Source organism: Armigeres subalbatus, chromosome 3, assembly GCF_024139115.2.
Source record: "Armigeres subalbatus isolate Guangzhou_Male chromosome 3, GZ_Asu_2, whole genome shotgun sequence".
NCBI classification, from domain to species: Eukaryota; Metazoa; Arthropoda; class Insecta; order Diptera; family Culicidae; genus Armigeres; species Armigeres subalbatus.
In genome coordinates this window covers 264,774,839-264,798,218 of record NC_085141.1, presented here as the reverse complement: position 1 = coordinate 264,798,218, position 23,380 = coordinate 264,774,839, and the positions used below count along the sequence as shown (strand labels likewise).

Here is a 23,380-nt window from a genome sequence, read left to right as displayed (position 1 = left end):
ATGCTTGACCACTTGATGTGTAAGCTGTTGTCGAAATGCCTTTCGGAAAGTGTGTAAAAGCTGGGCCGGCATCGGTGGCCGTTGAAATAAATGTTCGCTCTGCTACGTGTTGAAGCCGGTAAATGGCAACCAAAGCGAAAAAAAAGGATAGTGGGCGTGCAAAACTACCACCCGGGATTCATTTCACAAATTGAACATTTATGATATTTCCTTATGGCTGTCTCCTGATGCTGATGTAGAAAGTCGAATGGTTTTATGAGATTTTTTATGGAAATTTGAAAATTTAGTTGAAAGTTAGCAGTGTTTCAAAAGCGACGATTTTGAAATGGTTGCTAAGCTGCAATTTCTATGTCTGGATGTCTACTCCTCTCTGTATCACTTCTGAAACCGGTGTTGAGATTGACAGAAAATATACACCATCGATTCAGCACCATGCAACATTCAATCGTAGAAAAGTTTAAGGCTGAATTCTTGGGACCATTAATCCATTCTTTTTCAAGGCAATCTTTAATCGATTCAATACGGATGGGTCATATATATGACCTAAGACGAAAATCAGCTGTCAAAAATCAGTTTTAAGAGATAGAGTCTTGCTTTCTTCAGCAAAAATGTTCAAAATGAAATGTTCCATCCAGGAAAAATATTTCACAGGTCAGGTTACGAGCACTACGATGATCTAGAGCAGCGGTTCTCAACCTTTTCCTTGAGAGGTACCCCTTCAAACTTTTGCATGATTTAAAGTACCCCCTCTCGAAAGAAGGCTTCCAACCCTCTTGAGAACATAATTCCGAAGAGAAGCTTCTTTAAGCTTTTGAGTCCCTTTAGAGTAGGCTTCCGCGCCTCTTCATTAGATGCTTCTGAGCCTCTTGTAGAGAGGCTCCCGAGCCTTATGAAGGCGATTTTCGAGGCACTTAAGGGAAGCTTCCGTTGCGTCTTGAAAGAACGCTTCTGAGCCTCTTGATAGTATGCCAAGTCTATTGAAAGAAGAATTCTGAGCTTCTTGAAGGCTTCCGAGCCTCTTGAAAGGAGGCTGCCGAGCCTCTTGAAAGAAGGCTTACGAGCCTATTGAAAGAAGGCAACCTAAACACTTGAAAGGAGGTTTCCGAACCTCTTGAAAAGAAGCTTCCGAGCCTCTCGAAAGGAGCCTTCCGATCCTCTTGGAAAAAGGCTTCAGAGCTTGTTGAAAGGAGGCTTTTTAGCCTATTGAAAGAAGGCTTCCGAGCATCTTGAAAAGAGGTTTTTGAGTCTCTAGAAAAAAAGGATTTTGAGCCGCTAGAAAAGAAGGCTTTTGAGATTCTTGAAAGGAGGCTTCCGAACCTCTTGAAAGAAGGCTTCCGAGCCTCTTGAAAGGAAGCTTCCGAGCCTCTCGAAAGGATCCTTCCAAGCCTCTAGGAAAGAGGTTTTTGAGCCTCTAGAAAGGCTCTTGAAAGGAGGCTTCCGAGCCTCTTGAGAAGAGGCTTCCGAGCCTCTTGAGAGGAGACTTCCAAGCCTTTCAAGAGGAGACTTCCGAGCCTTTTAAGAGGAGACTTCCGAGCCTCTTGAGAGGATGGTTCCGAGCCTCTTGAGAGGAGGCTTCCGAGCCTCTTGAGAGGAGGCTTCCGAGCCTCTTGAGAGGAGGCTTCCGAGCCTCTTGAGAGGAGACTTCCGAGCCTCTAGAGAGGAGGCATCCGGGCCCCTTGAGAGGAGGCTCGAGGCCTCTTGAGAGGAGGCTTGAGCCTCTTGAGAGGAGGCCTGAGGCCTCTTGAGAGGAGGCTCTGAGCCTCTTGAGAGGAGGCTTGAGGCCTCTTGAGAGGAGGCTTCGAGGCCTCTTGAGAGGAGGCTTCCTGAGCCTCTTGAGAGGAGGCTTCTGAGCCTCTTGAGAGGAGGCTTCCAGGCCTCTTGAGGGGAGGCTTCCAGGCCTCTTGAGAGGAGGCTCTGAGCCTCTTGAGAGGAGGCCTGAGGCCTCTTGAGAGGAGGCTTCAGGCCTCTTGAGGAGGCTTCCGAGGCCTCTTGAGAGGAGGCCTGAGCCTCTTGAGAGGAGGCTTCTGAGCCTCTTGGAGGAGGCTTCCAGGCCTCTTGAGAGGAGGCTGAGCCTCTTGAGAGGAGGCTCTGAGCCTCTTGAGAGGAGGCTTCCAGGCCTCTTGAGAGGAGGCTGAGGCCTCTTGAGAGGAGGCTCTGAGCCTCTTGAGGAGGCTTCCAGGCCTCTTGAGAGGAGGCTTCCGAGCCTCTTGAGAGGAGGCTTCCAGAGCCTCTTGAGAGGAGGCTTCCAGGCCTCTTGAGAGGAGGCTTCCAGGCCTCTTGAGAGGAGGCTTCCGAGCCTCTTGAGGAGGCCTGAGCCTCTTGAGAGGAGGCTCTGAGCCTCTTGAGAGGAGGCTTCTGAGGCCTCTTGAGAGGAGGCCTGAGGCCTCTTGAGAGGAGGCTTGAGGCCTCTTGAGAGGAGGCTTCCGAGCCTCTTGAGAGGAGGCTTGAGGCCTCTTGAGAGGAGGCTTGAGCCTCTTGAAAGGAGGCTTCCAGGCCTCTTGAGAGGAGGCTTCTGAGCCTCTTGAGAGGAGGCTCTGAGGCCTCTTGAAAGGAGGCTTGAGCCTCTTGAAAGGAGGCTTGAGCCTCTTGAAAGGAGGCCTGAGCCTCTTGAAAGGAGGCTTCTGAGCCTCTTGAAAGGAGGCTTCTGAGCCTCTTAAAAGGAGGCTTCTGAGCCTCTTGAAAGGAGGCTACCAAGCCTCTTGAAAGGAGGCTACTAAGCCTCTTGAACGAGGCTTCCTGAGCCTCTTGAAAGGAGGCTTGAACCTCTTGAAAGGAGGCTTCCGAGCCTCTTGAAAGGAGGCTTCTGAGCCTCTTGAAAGGAGGCTTGAGCCTCTTGAAAGGAGGCTTCCTGAGCCTCTTGAAAGGAGGCTTCCAGGCCTCTTGAAAGGACGCTCCTGAGCCTCTTGAAAGTATGTCTGAGCCTCTAGAAAGGAGGCTTCCAAGCCTCTTGAAAGGAGGCTTCCAAGCCACTTGAAAGGAGGCTTCCAAGCCACTTGAAAGGAGGCTTCCAAGCCTCTTGAAAGGAGGCTTCCAAGCCTCTTGAAATGAGGCTTCCAAGCCTCTTAAAAGGAGGCTTCCGAGCCTCTTGAAAGGAGGCTTCCAAGCCTCTTGAAAGGAGGCTTCCAAGCCTCTTGAAAGGAGGTTTTCTTTTTCAATATCTACGATGCTACAAACCGTCCCTGATGTCCTCGATGTCTTTCGATGTCCTCACTAGTTTTATGAGTTGGAATAGCTCCAAGGTACCTCGTAACAATATTACAGACACAACTGTTTAATATTTACGACACTCTAAACTATCCTTGAGTACAGATCTTAATATTCACATCGATCAACATGGAGATCTTCGATGTCCCTACTAGTTTTATAAGTTGGATTAGCTCCATGGAACTTCGTTACACCATTACAGACAAACTACAGAATTCGTTTGACATCTTACTCTAAACTATAAATATTCTGGGAAAATTGTATTTTGTATATACTGCTGTAATAATGTCCCATGGGACTTCACCAACTAACAAAAAACTCGGAAACCTATGAATCACTCTGTTGATCTTGCAGACCTCCAATATCTGAACTCAAAAATGGTTTGGAGTATTGCAGATATTTTGGGTATGTTGTATTATGTATATACTTGTGAAATGATGTCAAATGGGACTTCACCAACTAACACACAAGCTCGGAAACGTATGATCACTCTTTTGGTGTTGTAGAGCTCCAATATCTGAACTCAAGAATGGTTTTGAGTACCGTAGTCCGTAGCTATTCTGGAAATGTTAAATTTCTTTGTGAGGGTGAGATATATTTGAAAACGGGTAATCCACTTCCAGCGTGTATTGATGACAGATATAGAAATATCATTCGTATAACGGTTCGGTTGCCAACATTGACTAGTGAATAGCACGCCATGACTTTGCCTCTTTTCTCGTCGGGCAACGAACGGAGTTGCACGCGCGATAAGACAGCACTTCGTCGTTCGGCGGAATTGGGTCACACATTTGGCGATCCTGCCAGGTTGTTCCTGGTTGGAGATTATTATTTTGTAAGTATCCTTTGTGCGTGATTGGGACATTTTTTTCTACGGTTTCGTTGTGATGTCGGGAGTGAGGAAAGAGCGCCAGAATAAATGATTTGTTTTCTCATCGGTTTCGACTTGTGATGTCTAAGACGCTCTGGAAGAGCGACAGATTAAAAGATTTGGTCATCGGTTTTCGACTTGTAATGTCGAAGACGCTCTGGAAAAGCGTCGAATTGAGTAATTTGCTCATCGGTTTCAAACTTGTGATATCGAAGATGCTCTGCAAGTGCGTCAGATTGAATGGTTTTGCCATCGGTTTCGATTTGTGATGTCGAAGACGCTCTGAAGGGCGTCGGATTGAATGATTTGCTCATCGGTTTCGATGGGATGTCAAAGACGCTCTGGAAGAGCGTTGGATTGAATAATTTGCTGTTCTTATCGGTTTCGAGTTAACATGATTTGTTTTCGAAATACATTATTTGTTTTCTCATCGGTTTTATGCTTGTGTCGTTGAAGGTGCTCTTGAAGAGTATCGGATTGCTGCAGCTTTTGATGGTAAAGGTTGTGAAGAAAAGGGGCGGATTATTCGTGTAAAAGAAACGTTAATGCGGTGGAGAACGCAACGAATTTGAACTGGGATGTATTTGAAAATGGGAATTGAGTACGAATATTGGATTGAAAAATTAGACTTGGCTGTAATTTAAATGTAAATAGTTCTTTATGAAAATCCCAAGTCCCTGTTTTTTTTTCTCTTTTTTAGTGAGAGAAGAAGGGGAATGTGAGGATGAGATATATTAGAAAACGGGTAATTCACTTCCAGCGTGTATTGATGACAGATATACAAATATAATTCGTATAATGGTTCGGTTGCCAACATTGACTAGTGAATAGCAGGCCATGACTTAGCCTCTTTCCTCGTCGGGCAACGAACGGAGTTGCACGCGCGATAAGACAGCCCTTCAGCAATCACACCAATGGTTAGGTCGTATATTCTTATATACTGATTGTATTGATATCTCCAACTAACACACAAGCTCGGAAACCTTTTGAATTACTCTGTTGATCTTGTATACCTCCAATATATGGTTTGGATTACCGTAGATATTCCAAGAATGTTGATTTTTTTATATACTGATGTAATGAAGGTCCATTCACCAACTAACACATAAGCTTGAACACCTATGATTCACTCTGTTGGTCTTGAAGATATCCAATATTCGAACTCATGAATAATTTGGAGTACCGCAGGAACTCTTGAAATGTTGTGATTTGTGTATAATGGTGTAATGATGTCTCATGGGGCTTCACCAACTAACACACAAGCTCGGGAACCTTTGAATTACTCTGTTGATCTTGTAGACCTCCAAGATCTGAACTCAAGAATGGTTTCGAGTATCGGAGATATTCTGAAAATGTTGATTTTTTTTTATGTATTGATGTAATGATGTCCCATGGGACTTCACCAACTAACACACAAGCTCGGAAACCTATGATTCACTCTGTTGGTCTCGTAGACCTCCAATATCTGAATTCAAGAATGATTTGGAGTACCGCAGGAACTCTGAGAATGTTGTGATTTCTGAATACTGGTGTAATGATGTCCCATGAGGTTGGTCCAACTAACACAGAAGCTCAGGACCCAATGAATCGCTCTGTTGGTGTTTTAGACCTCCAATATCTGAACTCAAGAATGGTTTGGAGTACCGTTGACGTTCTGGTAACACTGCGATTCGAACGATATAACCCGCCAGCTACTCCTAAAAGGAGATCACCCAGCAGTTTGCAGGTTTGCCCGGCCTGAGACCCTTCAGGGAAGGGTTTTAATTTTCACGAACTTAGGATGAAAGATGACCGGCTGCTTAAAAAGGTGGAGTAAAGGACCAACTCATCAACCCCTTTAAATATTCGGATACCCGGCTTCGAAAACAGTCACCCGACCCTGCTTGAAAATACTAGCCAAATTTGTTGCTTCCAATTCGAGAACGGTCAAATTTCGATTCAGGGCCGAAATAATACCCAGTACAATCTTGACAAACTACAAACGAACAAGAACTCCATGGAAAGCCTTCACAAATGAAAACTAATCATAATTCTGATACGCCACCGTAACACAAATGGTTTGGGAAACGCTGCCAAGTTCTAACTTTATTTTACATAGACACGGATTGTCTATACAACGGCGGGGGTTTCAAACACAAAGCTTTCTAGGTGGGTACAAGTTATTTCATCGTTCATGCTTGCCTTGTCTTTCTGTCGTTCCCTTTTCTCCCTTTCGCTCTGCGAAAGCTCTCTACTACCACTACTCTACTACTTCTATTGGTTTAGTGCGAACGAATCTTTACCTCTTCACTACACATGCTTTCCCAGTTGGCGGTATACTCTTGCGGCGACTGATACGCTTCGATTGCTTACGGAATTACTACATTCACTAAATGACTTCAACTATCCGGCTACGGGCGGGCTGCTTTCGGTTCACTCAACAACACATTACGTAACCACATTCATTGATCAAAGTGACGAGACGACAATCTTTTGTATCGATTCGTTCACATGCACTTAGACGACACAACCATTACAAAGAATGCTTTCTTGGTACATACTCGTTACCACCTAGGAACTACTCAATAGACTTTTAGTTTTAGAACTAGCTACTAAGGGAAAGGACACATTAATTAGCTAAGCCTGATTAGAATTTCCACGGAGTTACTACCTCACAAATCACACCACGACGCGGGACAAGTTATCGACCACTCTTGCCTCTTCCACAATCCGATTCGAAGTGGATGATCGAGGCTAGGAATTGTCCTCAGATACCGCTAATTTGCGACCTTCGGTTGCGAAATCGCGAAACTAGACGAAGTCCAAATTCGCGAGCGACAAAATGTCTAATTTGCGTAACCGAATCATTAAAAGCATGATGACCTCTTTTTTGGCATCTGTACAAATCACCAAGTTAGCTCTCTCCCCAAGTTCGGAAGAAGTGGGCCAAGCCAAACGGAAAAGGTCATTGCATCCTGAATGTATACCTCATCAGGTCGATATCCGCTAATTGGCATCGCAAAATTGCGCTTGACCGGGATCTAGCATTATTTTGATTTCGGCGCTTGCAACTGAGTTGGGGACTAGTTTAGGCTGGCGTATGCCAGTTGCAACATCTGGAAGCACGTGGTTCCCGTGCGGTGTATCAACTTTTAGAATAAATTAGAAAAACGAAAGGACATGCAGACAATTTGAATGATAAACATTGATTCGAATTTCCAGAGAAAATTATAAATAAAAAGCGTACTTGTTACAACGATGAATGGTTCTCCCAACAGGTAGTAAATGGACGTCTCACTACTCACTGCGCACTACTCTCTTTTACAGCGAGAAGGGAGAAATGAGGAGTGAGACGTCTCATTCGGCCAAATGACCCTTTCGGCATAATGACCCTTTCGGGCAAATGACCCTTTCGGGCAAATGACCCTTTCGGGCAAATGACCCTTTCAGCCAAACGACCCTTTCGGCCAAATTACTCGTTCGGCCAAATGACCATTTCGGCCAGATTGGTTTCGGCCTAATGGTCTGTTCGGCCTAGTGGCATTCGGCCAAACAGCTTTCGGCTGAATGGGTTCGGCCAAACGACCCTTCCCCTCGTTTCTCTGATCCGAGGGCACCATGCCTAGTACAGCGGTTGCGGTGCTTCCAATGGCGGATCGAATATCTCTCCAGCCATCCTCAAGAGACGCTGCGCCTATCTCCTCTTCCGTTGGGAGTGCTACTTCCAGCTGCTGAGCGTAGTCTGTGTTTAGCCGTGGCAGATAACTCCGGCGCATGTTGTACACTAGAGTGGCTCAGCCTAGTATGGGGAGAAAAAAAGTCGTCGGATTCTACGGGGCAACCCCCAGAATTTTGCCTTTGGGTACCCTACCAGCACACATGTTCCACAAAGATTACTGCAACTCATATGTGACCGGATTCAGTCGTAATCAAGTTGCTGCAACCATTTTTAACGGATCTGTGCTGCTCGGGTAAGAAAATCATTCTCTGAAAATTTCAGCCTGATCGGTTATTGCATAAGCTGGGGCAATTGATTTGCAGTTAATATGGAGGTTTCAGTCGAAATATATGGGAAAATAAACTACTGTTACTATTTCGTACAGGAAATTGGATGGAAAAGCCCGATTGAGCCCAGATTTGCAGGAAATGAAGTTAATATGCCCATGAACAATTTGACATAAAATTCTACTATTACTAAATAAACTTTAAATCAGTTTTTGGCTGATTTATTTGAAGTTGGGTTGAGCACTTTGAAATTAATTAATTGCCATGAAAACATACGCATGCAATCAAAGGTGCCTGCGATGCGTGATTTCGCGCGCACTGATACATAAGTAACTGCACGCGCGCCACTACACATATCGCAGCTACCTTCGATTACATGCGCTTGTTTTCAAGGCAATCAATGAATTTCAAAGTGCTCAACCAAACTCCAAATAAATCAGCTAAAAACTAATTTAAACTTTATTTAATCATAGTAGAATTTTATGTGAGATTGTTCATTGGCATGTTACGTTCCTTTCCTGCAAATCTGGGCTCAATCGGGCTTTTCCATCCAATTTCCTGTACGAAATAGTAACAGATGTGTATTTTCCCATATATTTCGGCTGAAACCTCCATATTAACTTCAAATCAATTGCGCCAGCTTATTGCTTTATAGCTGTGCATCTTACCGCTAGGCTAAGGAGGGCCCAGATAGGAAACACCGCCAAGAATGGCTACTATGTGAACATCAGCATCGTAATTACCCAAGCACCGTAGATTCACTTCCTTTCCTTCTGTATTATTATTCCCAAACATCGACTAAACCGTAAGTTTAAGGTTCCGACAAATGAGCCTCTCAAATAAACGATAAATGATAAAAAATAATATTTTTAAAACTTGGAGTAAAACCACTCGATAATAAAGTTTATTATATGATTGAATCTATGTACATAGAGAGTTTTCTTGTACAGTTAATTCAATACCAAATTTTCAAAACGACTTATCTGCTTTTGTAAACAAGGATTCAAACGTCGATTTGACGAATCTGAGTGCACACGCACGCAAACCAACACCATCAACAGATAGCAGAAGCCTCCACCTACGTATTGGTTTGCGTGGGCGTGCTCTTTGATTCGTCAAATCGACGTTTCAATCTTTGTTTACTAAAGTTGTTTTGAAAATTTGGTATAGAATTCATCGATGATAGGCATATGCAGCAAGACTTACCCATGGTACGCCAGAAGAGAGATGAGAAAAAATATACAAGCCAGTACATCCGCACGTCCCACAATTCCGGTAACCTGGAATAAAATGAAATATGGAAAATATTAGAAGCTAATCAACAATGAAAAAATAAAATCAGTAACGGAAAATTCGATATGAGAGAAAACAAATCAAAATCATTTGGTCTGATTAGAATAGCTTCCCACATCCAGATTGGATAAGCGAAATTTGAGCGGCACACGGTCGCTTTGGTAGGATCTTCTGTCGGATATAGACAGATTTCATATAAGTTTAACAGTATCCCGGTCGTCAAGCTCTTGAACATAATCCCTGCTGCCCTATGTTCCATCTGAATCAGAATCACTACATTACCAAATTACCACGATTTCATTCTAGACAATTTTCTGAATAGCAGTTTAAAAAAACTCTTGGAAACATTTGGATTCTTCTTGGATTTCCAGGATTATTCACATTTTATTTCCGTAAGCTTTCGCCAAATTTCGTTCCCTAAATTACCTTTGGATAATTTAATTAAATGCTTAAGTGCCGAGAATTTGGTAAACTTTATAAAGACATCGATTCTCGTTACCAGGATCTCAGAAAAGCGTATTTCGGAAAAATGTTGACAGTACCTGGGTAAAGTTTTATCGACTTTCGTTGAACATTTTGGCTGTTGGACGAATATTTTGCTTGGCAAAATATTTCAAGTGCGTTGTTGCCATGCATGTACTATAATTCCTCGTTATCAAAGTGTTTTCAATTTATTCGCAAACTGACCGAAAACGAGTCATTTGCGATTACTGAAGGTAAACACACGTCAAAAATTGAAGAAGAAATCTTACGTAGAACAATGGACTGTTTACTTTATTACTTGAAATTCGGGCGATGATCTCCCAATGTTTAGACTAGAAGTGCTCATTTGTATCTGATAAAAGAAATCAACTTAACCCCAAGTAGTAAGAAAAAACATAAAAGACAACGTAATAATCGAATAGAAACCCAGATTAATCCACCTAACTGTGACGATGCCTTTCTCGATTACTAATAATTTTACTGATTTTCGGTGATTTTGACAGTTGAACAATGGAAAAAATTACAAAATACACATACATACACACGGACTGGTAGACAGTTGTTCAGTTCGACGAGCTGAGTAGATTGGTATCATGGGTCTCCGAGACTTCTATAAAAAGTTCGATTTTGGAGTGAAATGATAGCCTTTCGGTACAACTTTGTTGTACGAGAAAGGCAAAAATTAAGCAACACGATTGAATTAGACTAATAAATTCTGAAATACGCCTTTGAATATAAGATTCGTGGGCTATGGAGCTCATTTTCAATCTTCTATAAGGTACACCGGGGCAAGTTGAAACGGTTTTTTCAAAGTTGAAATTCGAAGTGCTGTAAAAAAATCACCCTTTGATATATTTTGAATCCGTTTGCGGTGTTTGCTAGTTAGGGGCAAAGATTATACATAAAAAATAAGCAACCATAACAAACTTTTTTATAAATATTTTGTATAATTAAATTATTTTTTCATATGCATTGTTTCAACTTGCCCCGCGTATCGGGGCAAGTTGAAACACTGCGTTATATTCAGACATAAGCTAATTTTGCCGTATTAATAACAAAATGTATGTACTCAATGAGACTCAAGAAGCACGAGGATGTAAGGGTGACTATAATACTGCCAGGATTCGCATAAGAGTCCCATGTAAGTTTTTGACGCTTTTGATTTTCTTTCAGAAATTAGCTTAAAATTGCATCCTGTTTAAGAAAAAGTGATAAAATTTGTAAGCAAATCCCACTTTTGTTTTGATATTTACTCGCATAAAAATGACATTCCAGATTTTGAAAGGTACTCTTATGCAACGTACACACCAGTTAAGCAGTTTGACGAACATTGACTCCGCCCCCAAGAAAACGCTTCGGTTGCTGCTTTGTTTGAACGTGTGTGAAGTTGTTCGAACAACCATTTGACAGTTGGCGGCTCGGTTGGAAAAAAATAAAACGGTTTGATTTTGGTTTGAGTTGTCGGGGTGGAGTCAAGGTTCGCCGAACATGTTTGAGCATTTGTAGTGAAGTTGCACAAACCCCCATATATTTTTTGATGGTTGGTGCTCAAGTTGGCGCTTCGGTCGTTCGTGTGTGATATTGTTGGTCGAATAAATTGATTGTTCGTGCCGCTGTTGGTAAAACTTGATGGATGTTTGAATAAACGAGAGGTGGAGTCAATGTTGGTCAAACTGCTTGACCGTGTGTACGTTCCATATTACACAAAAAAATAAACTTAAGTATGGTCCATTTAATTGTCCCACAGCAATAAATTATGTAAAATTTTAGAAAAATAGAAAAAAAATTCAATTTATTAGACTTTTTTTTTATTTCTCCATGTAAAACAAAGGGCAGTGTACAACAAAGTCACAAGCGTATTTTCAGAGACCAAATTCTGGAAAACGCACTACGCTGAAAATTTATCAAATCGATTTGCTCCTACTGGTGACCACTCGGATTACTATTCAGGATGGTTCATTATTTGTTTCACTTGTATATTGTGCACTTGATTAATTTGGTTGTGGCTTCATCATAAATGCACATTAATTAACCAGCCATCATATCTCTCATAAACTCTTCGATTGGACAAATAGGCAGCTGGGGAAGTGAAAGGTGGAGTTAACGTAATGTTTACATACTCTATATTTTATTTTTCTAAGAGTCAGTGCTCAGTAGATTAAGTATCTCAAAACTGCAGTTTAAACATGACCACTTTTCATTCTTTTTATTCATCGTAGGAGAATTGCATTCATGACGGAGTGGGCGGACTTTATTAAATTTATTTTCAGAAATTTGCATGTTTTAATAAATTTATGTTTTTTGAATGTAGGGGAACTGTTCCATTTTCCATCTCACTGAACATATATTCATCTCATCGCAAAACAAAGAAATACAGCACTAATATCGTCGCTTCTTTTTGCCAACACGCGTGCTCACTGCTGAAAAAAATCACAAAAAACCCGCATTTCAACTTGCCCCGGTGTACCTTATACATTAAAATGAATTTCTGTCTGTTTGACCCTTATCGACTCGGAAACTACCAAACCGATCGGCGTGAAAATTTGTATGCAGGGGTTTTTGAGGCCGGGGAAGATTCTTAAGATGGTTTGAGACTCCTCCCCACATTAGAAAGGGGGGCTCCCATACAAATGAAACACTCATTTCTGCAATTCGAGAACTAATAAAGCAAAAGGAACCAACTTTGGCATGTGGGAAAAACAAGTTGTTAGATGAAATTGAACCGTTAAAACTTAAATTGTGAACACAAAATAAATCATGTAGTATCATGTAGTATAAAATAAAAATGGTTAAAACAAGTAGCGCTTCAGAAGCAATATCTGCCTTTATACCAGACATAAATCTAAACACTATCAGTAACGTCACTACAAAAGGTATAATGCTGTTTGAACATGCAAATCATGAAATCCCACAAGAGGCCTTATCAGCCATTCCGCCATCGAGCCATTATCTCCGTTTCAATAGTATCATTGCGTTCTGTCCACACAACACACAAGAGATAACGACGTTTTAAAGTTACCTTTCTCCCGTTAGTTTGGAACCATCTCTCGACAATGGCACAAGCATCGGTGAAGGACTACGAGAAACGCGCCTTCGAAATCATCCCGCGCAATGCGCTGGACTACTATCGAAGCGGGGCGGGCGACGAGCTGTCTCTGCGCCTGAATCGCAGTTGTTTCGATCGACTGCGCATTCGACCGCGCGTACTGAGAAGTGCGGAACAACGTGATCTATCGGTGAGTTTGTTTGGCGATCGTTTCTCGATGCCCATCGGAATCGCACCAACGGCGATGCAGCGGATGGCTCACCCGGACGGAGAGGTGGCTAATGCCAAGGCAGCTGCAAGCCGGGGGGTTGCGTTCACGCTGAGTACGATCGCTACCAGTTCGATGGAGCAGGTAGCTACCGGGGCGCCCGGGTCTCCTAAGTGGTTCCAGCTTTACATCTATCGCGATCGGAAACTGACCGAGAGCTTGGTTAGGCGGGCAGAAAAAGCCGGATTCAAAGCCATCGTTCTGACCGTAGATGCTCCTGTGTTTGGATTGAGGAGAGCCGATATGAGGAACAAGTTTTCGCTTCCACCGCATCTGATGTGAGCGGGGGGTAATGTGAGGCTATCACGCGTTGAATAATGACATCGTTATCAATTCCAGTCTAGCTAACTTTGAAGGTCATCTGGCTACCGGAGTACAAAGTCACGGTGGTTCCGGAATCAACGAATACATAAAGGAGCAGTTAGATCCGACTCTTTCCTGGGACGATGTGAAATGGTTGGCCAATTTCACTAAACTTCCGGTAATAGTTAAAGGGATTCTGACCAAAGAGGATGCAATCCTTGCGGCTGACATTGGCGTCAAAGGAATCTGGGTGTCAAACCACGGGGCCAGACAGCTGGATTCAGTTCCGGCCTCGGTAGGACTAACTGCTTAGTTTGGCGATGTATCAATCATTGATATTTGTTTATATTTCAAGATTGAAGCTCTTCCGGAGATAGTGAAAGCGGTCGGTGACCGAACGACCGTCGTTATCGACGGAGGGATAACGCAAGGAACGGATGTATTCAAAGCCATTGCCCTTGGTGCAAAAATGGTGTTGTTTGGAAGGCCGGCATTGTGGGGTTTGGCTGTTAATGGGCAGCAAGGTGTGGAACATATTTTGGATTTGCTAAGAAAAGAGTTGGATATTACAATGTTGTTGGCAGGCTGTCAATCTATTAAAGACATTACGATCGATCATGTTGTTCATGAATCACTTTACGCTAAGCTGTAAATGTTTCTAAAACATAGATTAATGAGCTGAAATGTAACTAGTATTAATGTGACAAATGTTATCAAATTAAATCGGCATGATATGCTTCAAATATATACTTCACCCAGAAAACAATGCATACAATACTATATAAAACCATGGCATATATTGATTATAGAAGGCTGTATTACCCAAGCATTACAAATCGCCTGATATAGGGCCAATATACGACTATTCAAAAATGTATAAGCATTGTGGTAGCACTATATGGCCGATTTGGCGAAATGTAGTGCTTATTGCATTGGTAACTTCCCGAGCAAAGTCTGACATCATAATGAGAGCAAAAAGAAAACATATTTTGATATCGACATCAAATTGAAATCATAATTTGTTTTCAAACTTTGATATTCATGATTGATAACTTATTTTGATATCAATTTGCTATTGATTTTTTAATTATATGAACTGATGTTAAATTGATTACACAGATAGAAAAATCCAAGGAAATTTACGCTAAAAATAATGCACATAAATGGAACGCCATTATTAGCGTAATTCAACACGGGATATAGCCTAAATGTATACAATATTTGACGTGAATCGTCGATATTGCATACAAGTTGTGAGAAATGTTGCTAGGAAGAGGACCATTTCAGCGTAGAATAGCGTAAATTTCCGCATGTCAAGTTTTACGCGCTGTTTATTTTTCAATATTTTTTTTCTGTGATATGATAAGAAAATTATTTAGAGCTTTTTAGTGGAATGTTTTCACCTGTCATAAGACGAGTTTATACAATCCCATTGAATTCCACCACTTAATTGTATCTTGACAGATACGTATTTCGACCTCAACAGTAAGGCCGTCTTCAGTGTCTCGTACTTGACTCGAAGTGGGATTGTATAAACTCGTCTTATGACAGGTTAAATTGATTACTTATTTCGTTTTCCAAAACTAATATCTAAATTAGTTTTCGATTTGCTCTCATCGACAGCAGAATCAGTTTTCAATTTGATGTCACAGTAAGATTAAACATTTCTCGGGTACTTATTCAAAAGGACGTATGTGATTTCGTAAACAAAGATGTAAACGTCGATTTGTCCGATCTGATAGCCCTCCCACGCAAACCATCACCATAGACAGATAGGGGGAGGCTTCGGCTACCTGTTGGTGGTGTTGGTTTGCGTGGGAGTGCAATCAGATTTAACCATAAAAACGACCAAAAGGATATCATCCTGAGGTATCAAAATTAGGCGATTTCACAACAACAAAATTTGTCGATTTGCTCTCAAGCTTTGCTCGGGTTGGGTATTCTAATACAAAAACTACATTGTATCAGAAGCTTGTAGGTATGACCAAGAACAAATCTTACAACTTTTGTATAAAATCTTGGCATTTACATTTTTGCAAGCTTTCAATACAATAAAAAACCAACATTTGTATTTAAATCTTCAGGATTTGAAAATGCCAAATTTTATACAGATTTTTGAAGATTTTGCTGCCGTTGAGAATATTAATCGTTGTAAATCGTTTATATTGAAGTTCTTACCAAGATTATTCCATCAGATGGCTTGCTACTTATAGTTATCACGCCAATAGAAAAGTTATTATGTGAGCAGTCGAAAGTCTTGAACGAAATGGACTTAATGCTGGCAATTTTTCTCAAACTTGGCTCTCATGTGGATGCTTTTTCAGCCCATCTGAGACAAAGGATTGTTGATTTCGAACATACGAAAGATAAAGATTTGTAGCTCTTGGGTCACACGCAATTTCGCTTGCATTGAAAAAGGCAGCTGGTAAACGGAAGCATCTCATTGAGCGTGGATTCACATTGATTGAATATAAAATACTACCAAACTAACTGTGGGGGTGGACTTTACGACACTAACCATAATTCCATTACACATAATATTTCACAGTGTGTCTAAGGGGAAATATTTTTTTTTTTAAATCAGCGTCTCTGAAACACCCACCACGTGAAAGTATATGCTCTCCTCTTTCATATAGTGGGTAAACTAAAATGTTCTATCGGGGGATCTAGAACAATTTTTATTTTTTTCACTATTTTTGGTGCAAACTCCATAGGAATCTCAAATGATAGCCAATTTAACACCGCCCCCCCCCAAATTATGGAAAAATTACCCCCGATAGAATATTTTTAAAATACACCATCGTCAAAGAGGAAAACCTATAATTCCGTGTAGTGAGTGTTTTAGAGATAACTGATTTTTTGAAAATAAGCCTCTTCGGACAAACACACCGTGATTTGCGTTTGACACAAATTCACTGTAATGGAGTAAAGTTTCTTAAAAAAAATAAAAAATAAAAATACATGCCATTACCACGAAGGCCCCTTCCCCGAACGTCATTACCCCGAATGAGTCACTACCTTAAATGATATTACCCCGATTGAGATGCTACCACAAATGAGCCAGTACCCCGAATCTGAAATAATTTCTGATTAATGCTTAATTAATGAAAACAAAATTAATCAATAGAAGTTTATTTAGAACTCATGTGGAGTTCAGTGCGTGTTTTCTCTTGTTTCGGACAGCAGAACGATCGCGCTATCTGCCGAAATATTGTGTTCTGCATTGCTCGGTCTGTAATAAAGTAAATCAGTTCAGTGCGTGTTAAGATATCGAATCAGTCCTTGGGAAAATACGTAAGATACGCGTTACTTTTCCGTTTTTGTATCATTATGAATATGGCGTTGTTCAAAAGAAATAATCAGTCGCTTACCAAAGTGACTTCCAATATATCTCCTTCCCAACTAACATACTACTCCTTTCCAGTGCGCTCGTGGAGATGCAGAGGATTAATCGGTCTCTTGTAGCAATTAGTGTCGAACTAATTTTCCTCCTCTTACCCTAATAGACTGTGAGGACGTGGCCGGCATCGTTATTGGTCTTGAATGTAAGAAACTCCGAAGCATGTACAGTGAGAATAGCTTTCTAGTCCCGAGAAAACTATTCAATTGTTGATTTATTTACTATTTATTCAGACTAAGGCCGAAGTGGCCTGTGCGGTATGTAAGAGTCTTCTCCATTCGGCTCGGTCCATGGCTACACGTCGCCAACCACGCAGTCTACGGAGGGTCCGCAAGTCATTTTCTACCTGATCGATCCACCTTGCCCGATGCGCACCTCGCCTTCTTGTGCCCGTCGGATCGTTGTCGAGAACCATTTTCACCGGGTTGCTGTCCGACATTCTGGCTACGTGCCCGGCCCACCGCAGTCGTCCGATTTTCGCGGTGTGAACGATGGATGGTTCTCCCAACAGCTGATGCAACTCGTGGTTCATTCGCCTCCTCCACGTACGCAGCACTTTCCTTTCGAAAACTCCGAGTGCGCGTTGGTCCTCCACGAGCATCGTCCAGGTCTCGTGTCCGTAGAGGACTACCGGTCTAATGAGCGTTTTGTAGATTGTCAGTTTGGTACGGCGGCGAACTCTATTCGATCGGAGCATCTTGCGGAGTCCAAAGTACGTACGCTTTCCAGCCACTATGCTTCTCCGAATTTCTCTGCTGGTGTCATTTTCGGCAGTCACCAGTGAGCCCAAGTACACAAATTCTTCTACCACCTCGATTTCGTCACCACCGATGCAAACTCGCGGTGGGTGGCTCACATTGTCTTCTCTTGAACCTCTTCCTATCATGTACTTCGTCTTCGACATGTTGATGACTAGTCCGATCCGCTTAGCTTCCCTCTTCAGTCTGATGTAGGCTTCCTCCATCTTCTCAAAGCTTCGTGCCATAATATCTATGTCGTCGGCGAAGCCAAATAGCTGGACGGACTTATTGAAAATTGTACCACTCGTGTTAATCCTTGCTCTTCTTATTACCCCTTCCAAAGCGATGTTGAATATTGAATACAAACTCGTCTTATGACAAGTGAATAACTTTGCTAACAAAAATGAGATTATTGCTATTTAACATTAACAACTAACAAAATTTACCTGCGCTACTAATGAGTGCAGTGTTCCTTTAGTAGGAAAAAACGCATTTTGCGCAAACATCGAATTGATGTTTTCAGGTAATTGAAGTAGGGGAACTGTTCGGCACTTTCATCCCATTAAAAAAAAGCAATAAAAAGGAAATTGATTTGTTTATTTTTTTAGTTATTTTTTTCAGGGTGTTAGCAAAAAGAAGCTCTATTTCTTAGTTTTGCAATGAGATGAATATATGTTCCGTGAGATGGAAAACGGAAGAGTTCCCCTATTTAACACATAGTGTACTCAATCAAAAACTATGGGAGAGCATCAACAAAAACTACATTTTGATACCAACTCTGTTCGTAATCAACTCTTTTCGGAAAATTGTCTTCTGGTGTTGGGGTGCTTGTGTGATGTCGTGTCCGTTGTCCGCCATTAAACAATATTACAGTCTGTATGACGCATGGTCAAAGACAATAATTTCGTTATTGTGTTAACATAACTCTGAAAAGGAAGTTTCTCGAGAAGAAGACAGATGTACTTCAAAAACTTACTGATCCTACTGAACACAGTCTGAAAGACGTTTTTATCCAAAGCACCATCTGTCTTATATTAGATACAGCGCCAAGCAACGAAGACACTGGAGCATTACTTGGCGTGTCTATTGGATCCATCGATTTCTGTTCTCCGAGACAGTCGCTCCACCAGAGAAGCGTGTGCTCAAAGTAGCACTTTAGTATCGACTCGAAGGCGAAGCTCATATATGTATGTATGTAAGTAAGGCAAAAGCGTCAACGAGCTACTTGCCAGCGAAATGTAATTGAGCGAGGATCCCTCTGACGGAGCACAGCACTCTGCCAGTTACACTTCATAAAAACGACATTGGTTGTAAAATTTTAAACTCCGACGGAAACGTGCTGTGAATGTTGTCGGAGAACTACGCTACTTAGCACCATCCGGCGCGCGGCGTTTCTGATGGGTCGTGGTGGTTTCGTGCATGTGAGAACGAACCACAAAGCATGAGGGCCGCCTGATTGCCACCATCATCATAGGCCGCAAGTAAGTGAGTGCATGAACGAGCGGAGTAAACTCATAAAGCTATATTGTTTGCCGTGGATGTAATTTCTCAACATGGACAAATAGCTGAACTAAGGAATGGGATTGACATGGTGAGAGTAGACATTCTTTTAGTCAGTTTAGTTCAAGTTTTTTTTACTCGCTAAGTGGCAAGACATGCGGCATGCGGGTCTTTTGAACAACTCTCATTCGGATGTCTTTGTATAGTAGAATTAATGCTGTGAAAGTTTCTTAACCTCCAGCTACAAAATAACAATGATAGCCTGATCCCCAAAGTTTTACAGCCGTACTTGTTACTGAATCTGAAACCAATGAATACACAAAGGACTGTGGCATGGCAATCGTTCTATTCTATAATGATGACCTATCATTGCATTGGAGGGATTTTCGAACCGATTGGTAACAAAAAGACAAAAGCAAGTGTTAAGAGTAATTCGTCAACAGTAGGACAATTGAAAGAAATGCGAACTGGATAATGATTACTCACTAATACAGAATTGCAACAAAGTAGTATCCAAAATAGTTGTTGTTGTTGTTGTTGTATTTGATTTATTTAGGTGACCTTTTCAACTTGTTGTCATTTAAGTCACCGGAGGATAAAATTACAATACATTCTTATATCTAGTCACTGTGGATTTATCGTTCGTGTTAGCCTTTGGTCCGGGTTCCCGTCAGGTTGGTTGTCTTGATTCCCTTATGCTGCGTAGCTCGGTGGTTGGCTTATTCATCGTGTAATTATTTTTGCTGATGCGTAAAATTTCGTGGATCAAATTCGTTTTCGTGAGGTATGATGCTGTTTTTCTAAGTTCATTGATGTCGTTTCCTAGGGCCAGGTAGAGTTACTTGGCGATATTTTCTTCGATACGGTGTTTGGTGAATTTGGTGCATTCCAGAATGATGTGCTTCACTGTAATTGGGGAGCCACATGCTGAGCAGGTGGGTGCGGCTTCCTTGCGGGCGTAATGTCCATGTGTAATTCTAGTGTGACCGATTCTGAGTCGGGTAATAGCTTTGCTTTCTTCTCTGTTCATCGAGAAGGATGTTGACCATTCGCTTGTATCATATTTTATTTCTCTCAAGTGTCCGCGGTTATTGTGCCAGGCATTCTCCCATGTTAGTCTTGTATGGAGTTTAACTAGCTTTTTGTAATCATCGTATGGTGTTTCAATATTGGTGGATGTCTGTGCTGCTGTGGCAAGTTTCGCTAGTTTGTCGGCTTTTTCGTTGCCAGTTATGTTGATATGGCTGTTTTACTTTGTTTTTGATATCTTCTATCCATGGGTGGTTAGAGTTGTGCCCTTTAACTGCCGCGAGGACACTTTGAGAATCGCTGAATATGACCGTCAATTCAGTGGGGTTGATGTCAATTGCTTTATTTATTGCGTATGCTTCCGCGCTGAATATGGATAAATGTTTAGGAAGATTGATGCTAATTTCCTGGTCACTCGAGTATATTCCGCTTCCCGTTCCTTGTCTGGTTTTTGATCCATCGGTGTATATGTGTTTGTGGTGGGGGTATTTGAGTTTGCATGCTTCGAGAAAACGGATTCTTTTTTCGGTGGGTGTTAGAGTATTGAGTGTGGTTATGTTGACTCCGTTTGTTTGTTTGATGGTGTTGTAATTTGATTGTCCTATGGTAACGTTTACCTGTGGGATGTTCAGGGTCTCTGATTTTTCGTTTGATCGCTCTGTTAGTGTACAGGTTGGGGAGATAGCTTTGCGGCACATTTGTTTTGTACTATATAAGATAAGTGCTTCAGATATTCTAAGATCCAATGGAAGTTGTCCACTTTCTGCTAACAGGCTTTCAATTGGGCTGGAGTGGAATGCCCCAGTGGCTATTCGAATTCCTTGATGGTATATGGGCACAGTCTGTTGAGATCGGTATCTTTAGCTCGGCTTATTATAGGGCCTCCGTATATAAGTCTGGGAACAAGCATGGTGTTTAATATCCGAAGTAATGATCTTCGATCTGCTCCGAAATTTGTGCTGCTTATACTTTTCATCAGGGCTAATATTCGTTTACATTCATCTCGTTTCGTTTGAATATGATGTTTGAAGTTGAGTTTGTGATCTAGCCATATTCCCAACAGTTTTGTATTTTTGTTAGTTTGATTGGTTCTTTATCAAGTATGGCAGGAGGCTGTTTTAGAAGTTTTTCCGGTTTCCAATGTGCATAATTGACGACTTTTGAGTAGAGATGGTAAATCCAGTTTCAGTGCACCAGTCTTTAATTCGGTCTAGGATTTTTGTATCTTAAAGGGTCCATCTGGCGCATCTTGTGGTTACGGCGAAGGTGATGTCGTCTGCATATAGTTTGATAATGGTGTTTTGGGTATCCAATCGTTTATGCTATTGATAGCAACTAGGAAGAATGTGGCAGCAAGTACTGATCCTTGTGGTACTCCGTTTTGTTGAATTTGTTCAGAGGAGAAATGCCCTTGATAAAGCACTTTGAAACGTCTTTCTTCGAGAAATTTTGGCAAAAGGTAGCCATGTGTCCCCCTATGCCAGCTTTTGACAGATTTTTAGTATCAGATAGCGCCAGGTTCTGTCGTATGCCTTTTCTAAGTCCAGGAAAAGAAGTTCTGCGTGTTTTTCTCATTTATGGCTTGGGTGCATATGTCTTCTATCTCTGTAAGGGGATCAGTTGTTTGTTTTCCTTTCCGGAAAGCGAATTGATTAGGTCCCAGGACTGATTTATTTTCGAGTTCGTTCATTAGTCTGCGATTGACCATTCTTTCGAAAAGTTTCATCACACAGCTTGTTAGGTATATGGGTCGAAGATTTTTGGATCGTTTGTGTGTTTTCCTGGTTTAGGGATTGGGATTAGGTGAGATTCTCTCAGGTGTTGGGGAATATTCCATTGATCTAAATGTTATTGTATGATGCAAGTAATTTCTTCTTGATAAATAGTGGAAGTCTTTTCAGCATTTGATTGTGGATGTCATCAGGACCAGGTGAGGATCCTTTCAGTGTGTCCATATGGTATATAAGCTCTTCCAAAGTAAATTCTTTGTTGTACAGTGAATATCTTGCTGTGGGGAAATTGATTGGCTGCTGTTCTTCAGCATTCTTTTTAGTAATGAAGGTGAGTGGGTATGCGCTGTCTGATGATTCTTTGGTGAAGTGTTTGGCAAGGTGTTCCGCAATCTGTTGAGGGTCAGTTATGTTGTTATTATCTGATGTTATCGTCCAGATGTTTTCTGATGATTTTTTTTCCTGATATGCTTCTGATCTTGTTCCAAACTTCTTTTGGGGTTGTGTGTTCATTTATCTCAGAAGTGAATTTTCCCCACGATTTCTGTTTCTCTTCTTCGATGATTTTCCTTGCTTCGTTTCTGTGTTTACGAAAATTGTCTTGGATCATTTGGTAATCAGGGTGGTCAGCAGGTGTGTTTTTTAATTTTCTGAGAGATTTTCGCCTTTGTTTCACTGCTTCCTGGTGTTGTCATTCCACCAGGGTACGGATTTTTTGATACCACTTCTGATGTTCTTGGGATTGATGCTAGTGCGGCATGTCTGATGTAAGTAGTCAGATCTTCTATTGAGTATTCCTCATTTGGGTTTATTTGATCTTCTAGAATCTCTTCGAATTTTTCCAGTCTGCGGAGTCGATTTTCCATTTGGGATATTGTTTGTTAGGGCAGTTGACCTGAATAGTTCCGATTTTAATGGGAAAATGATCGCTGCTATGCTGGTCGTTTATTATGGTCCAATCTAATTTTGATGCTAGTTCAGGGCTGCATATTGTTACATCGATTGCTGATGTGCTGTACATATAGTTTCTTTTGGCTGAGTGTATGAAGGTTGTTTGGCCATCATTTAGCGTTAATAATCCATGGTCTTCTATTATTTTGATAATTTCTTTACCTCTGGAATCTTGGTGTTTCAAATCCCATTGCGCGTGGTGAGCGTTTAAGTCACCGGCCATTATTAGTGGCTTCGGTAAAGTGCATAGCACTTTGTCAAATTCTTTAGTATCCAATGTTATATTTGGCGGAATGTATATTGATGCGATTGTCATTTTGAAGGGTGTATTTACCTCTATAGCGATGATTTCCAGGTCTGTTTGTATTTGTACTGGGGTGAAAGGGATTCCCTTCTTTATAAGCATAGCTACCCCTCCTTGACCAGATGGTCGATGCTCAAATATCGAGTTGTATCCTTTTATATTAAAAGCTGTCTTTGGGTTTGTCCTGGTTTCTTGTATGGCCAGGAAAAGAGGCTGATGTTCACTTATTAGTAGTTGAAGTTCTGCGTGTTTGCTCCGTATACCGTTACAGTTC

General features: G+C 41.5%; 2 protein-coding genes across 2 annotated transcripts in view; one reads left to right on the top strand and one right to left on the bottom strand.

Moving 5' to 3' along the window:
- LOC134224053 (protein O-mannosyl-transferase TMTC1-like) overlaps window positions 1–23,380 on the bottom strand; it is a 309,191-nt gene that overhangs the window by 145,824 nt on the left and 139,987 nt on the right. Inside the window, exon 3 of the mRNA XM_062703292.1 lies at window positions 9,266–9,339. Within this exon, the coding sequence (XP_062559276.1) occupies window positions 9,266–9,339 (74 nt within the window). The remainder of the gene's footprint in view (window positions 1–9,265; window positions 9,340–23,380) is intronic.
- On the top strand, window positions 12,862–14,218 carry LOC134224054 (uncharacterized). The gene is made up of 3 exons (XM_062703293.1): window positions 12,862–13,427; window positions 13,489–13,747; window positions 13,808–14,218. The coding sequence occupies exons 1-3, from the start codon at window positions 12,889–12,891 to the stop codon at window positions 14,102–14,104; spliced, it is 1,095 nt and encodes a 364-aa protein (XP_062559277.1). The 5' UTR covers window positions 12,862–12,888; the 3' UTR covers window positions 14,105–14,218.

Coding starts and splice junctions, on each gene's coding strand:
- LOC134224054 (XM_062703293.1), top strand. CDS start 12,889: ATGGCACAAGCATCGGTGAAGGACTACGAGAAACGCGCCTTCGAAATC. Junction 13,428..13,488: donor TCGCTTCCACCGCATCTGAT/GTGAGCGGGGGG, acceptor TATCAATTCCAG/TCTAGCTAACTTTGAAGGTC. Junction 13,748..13,807: donor TGGATTCAGTTCCGGCCTCG/GTAGGACTAACT, acceptor TTATATTTCAAG/ATTGAAGCTCTTCCGGAGAT.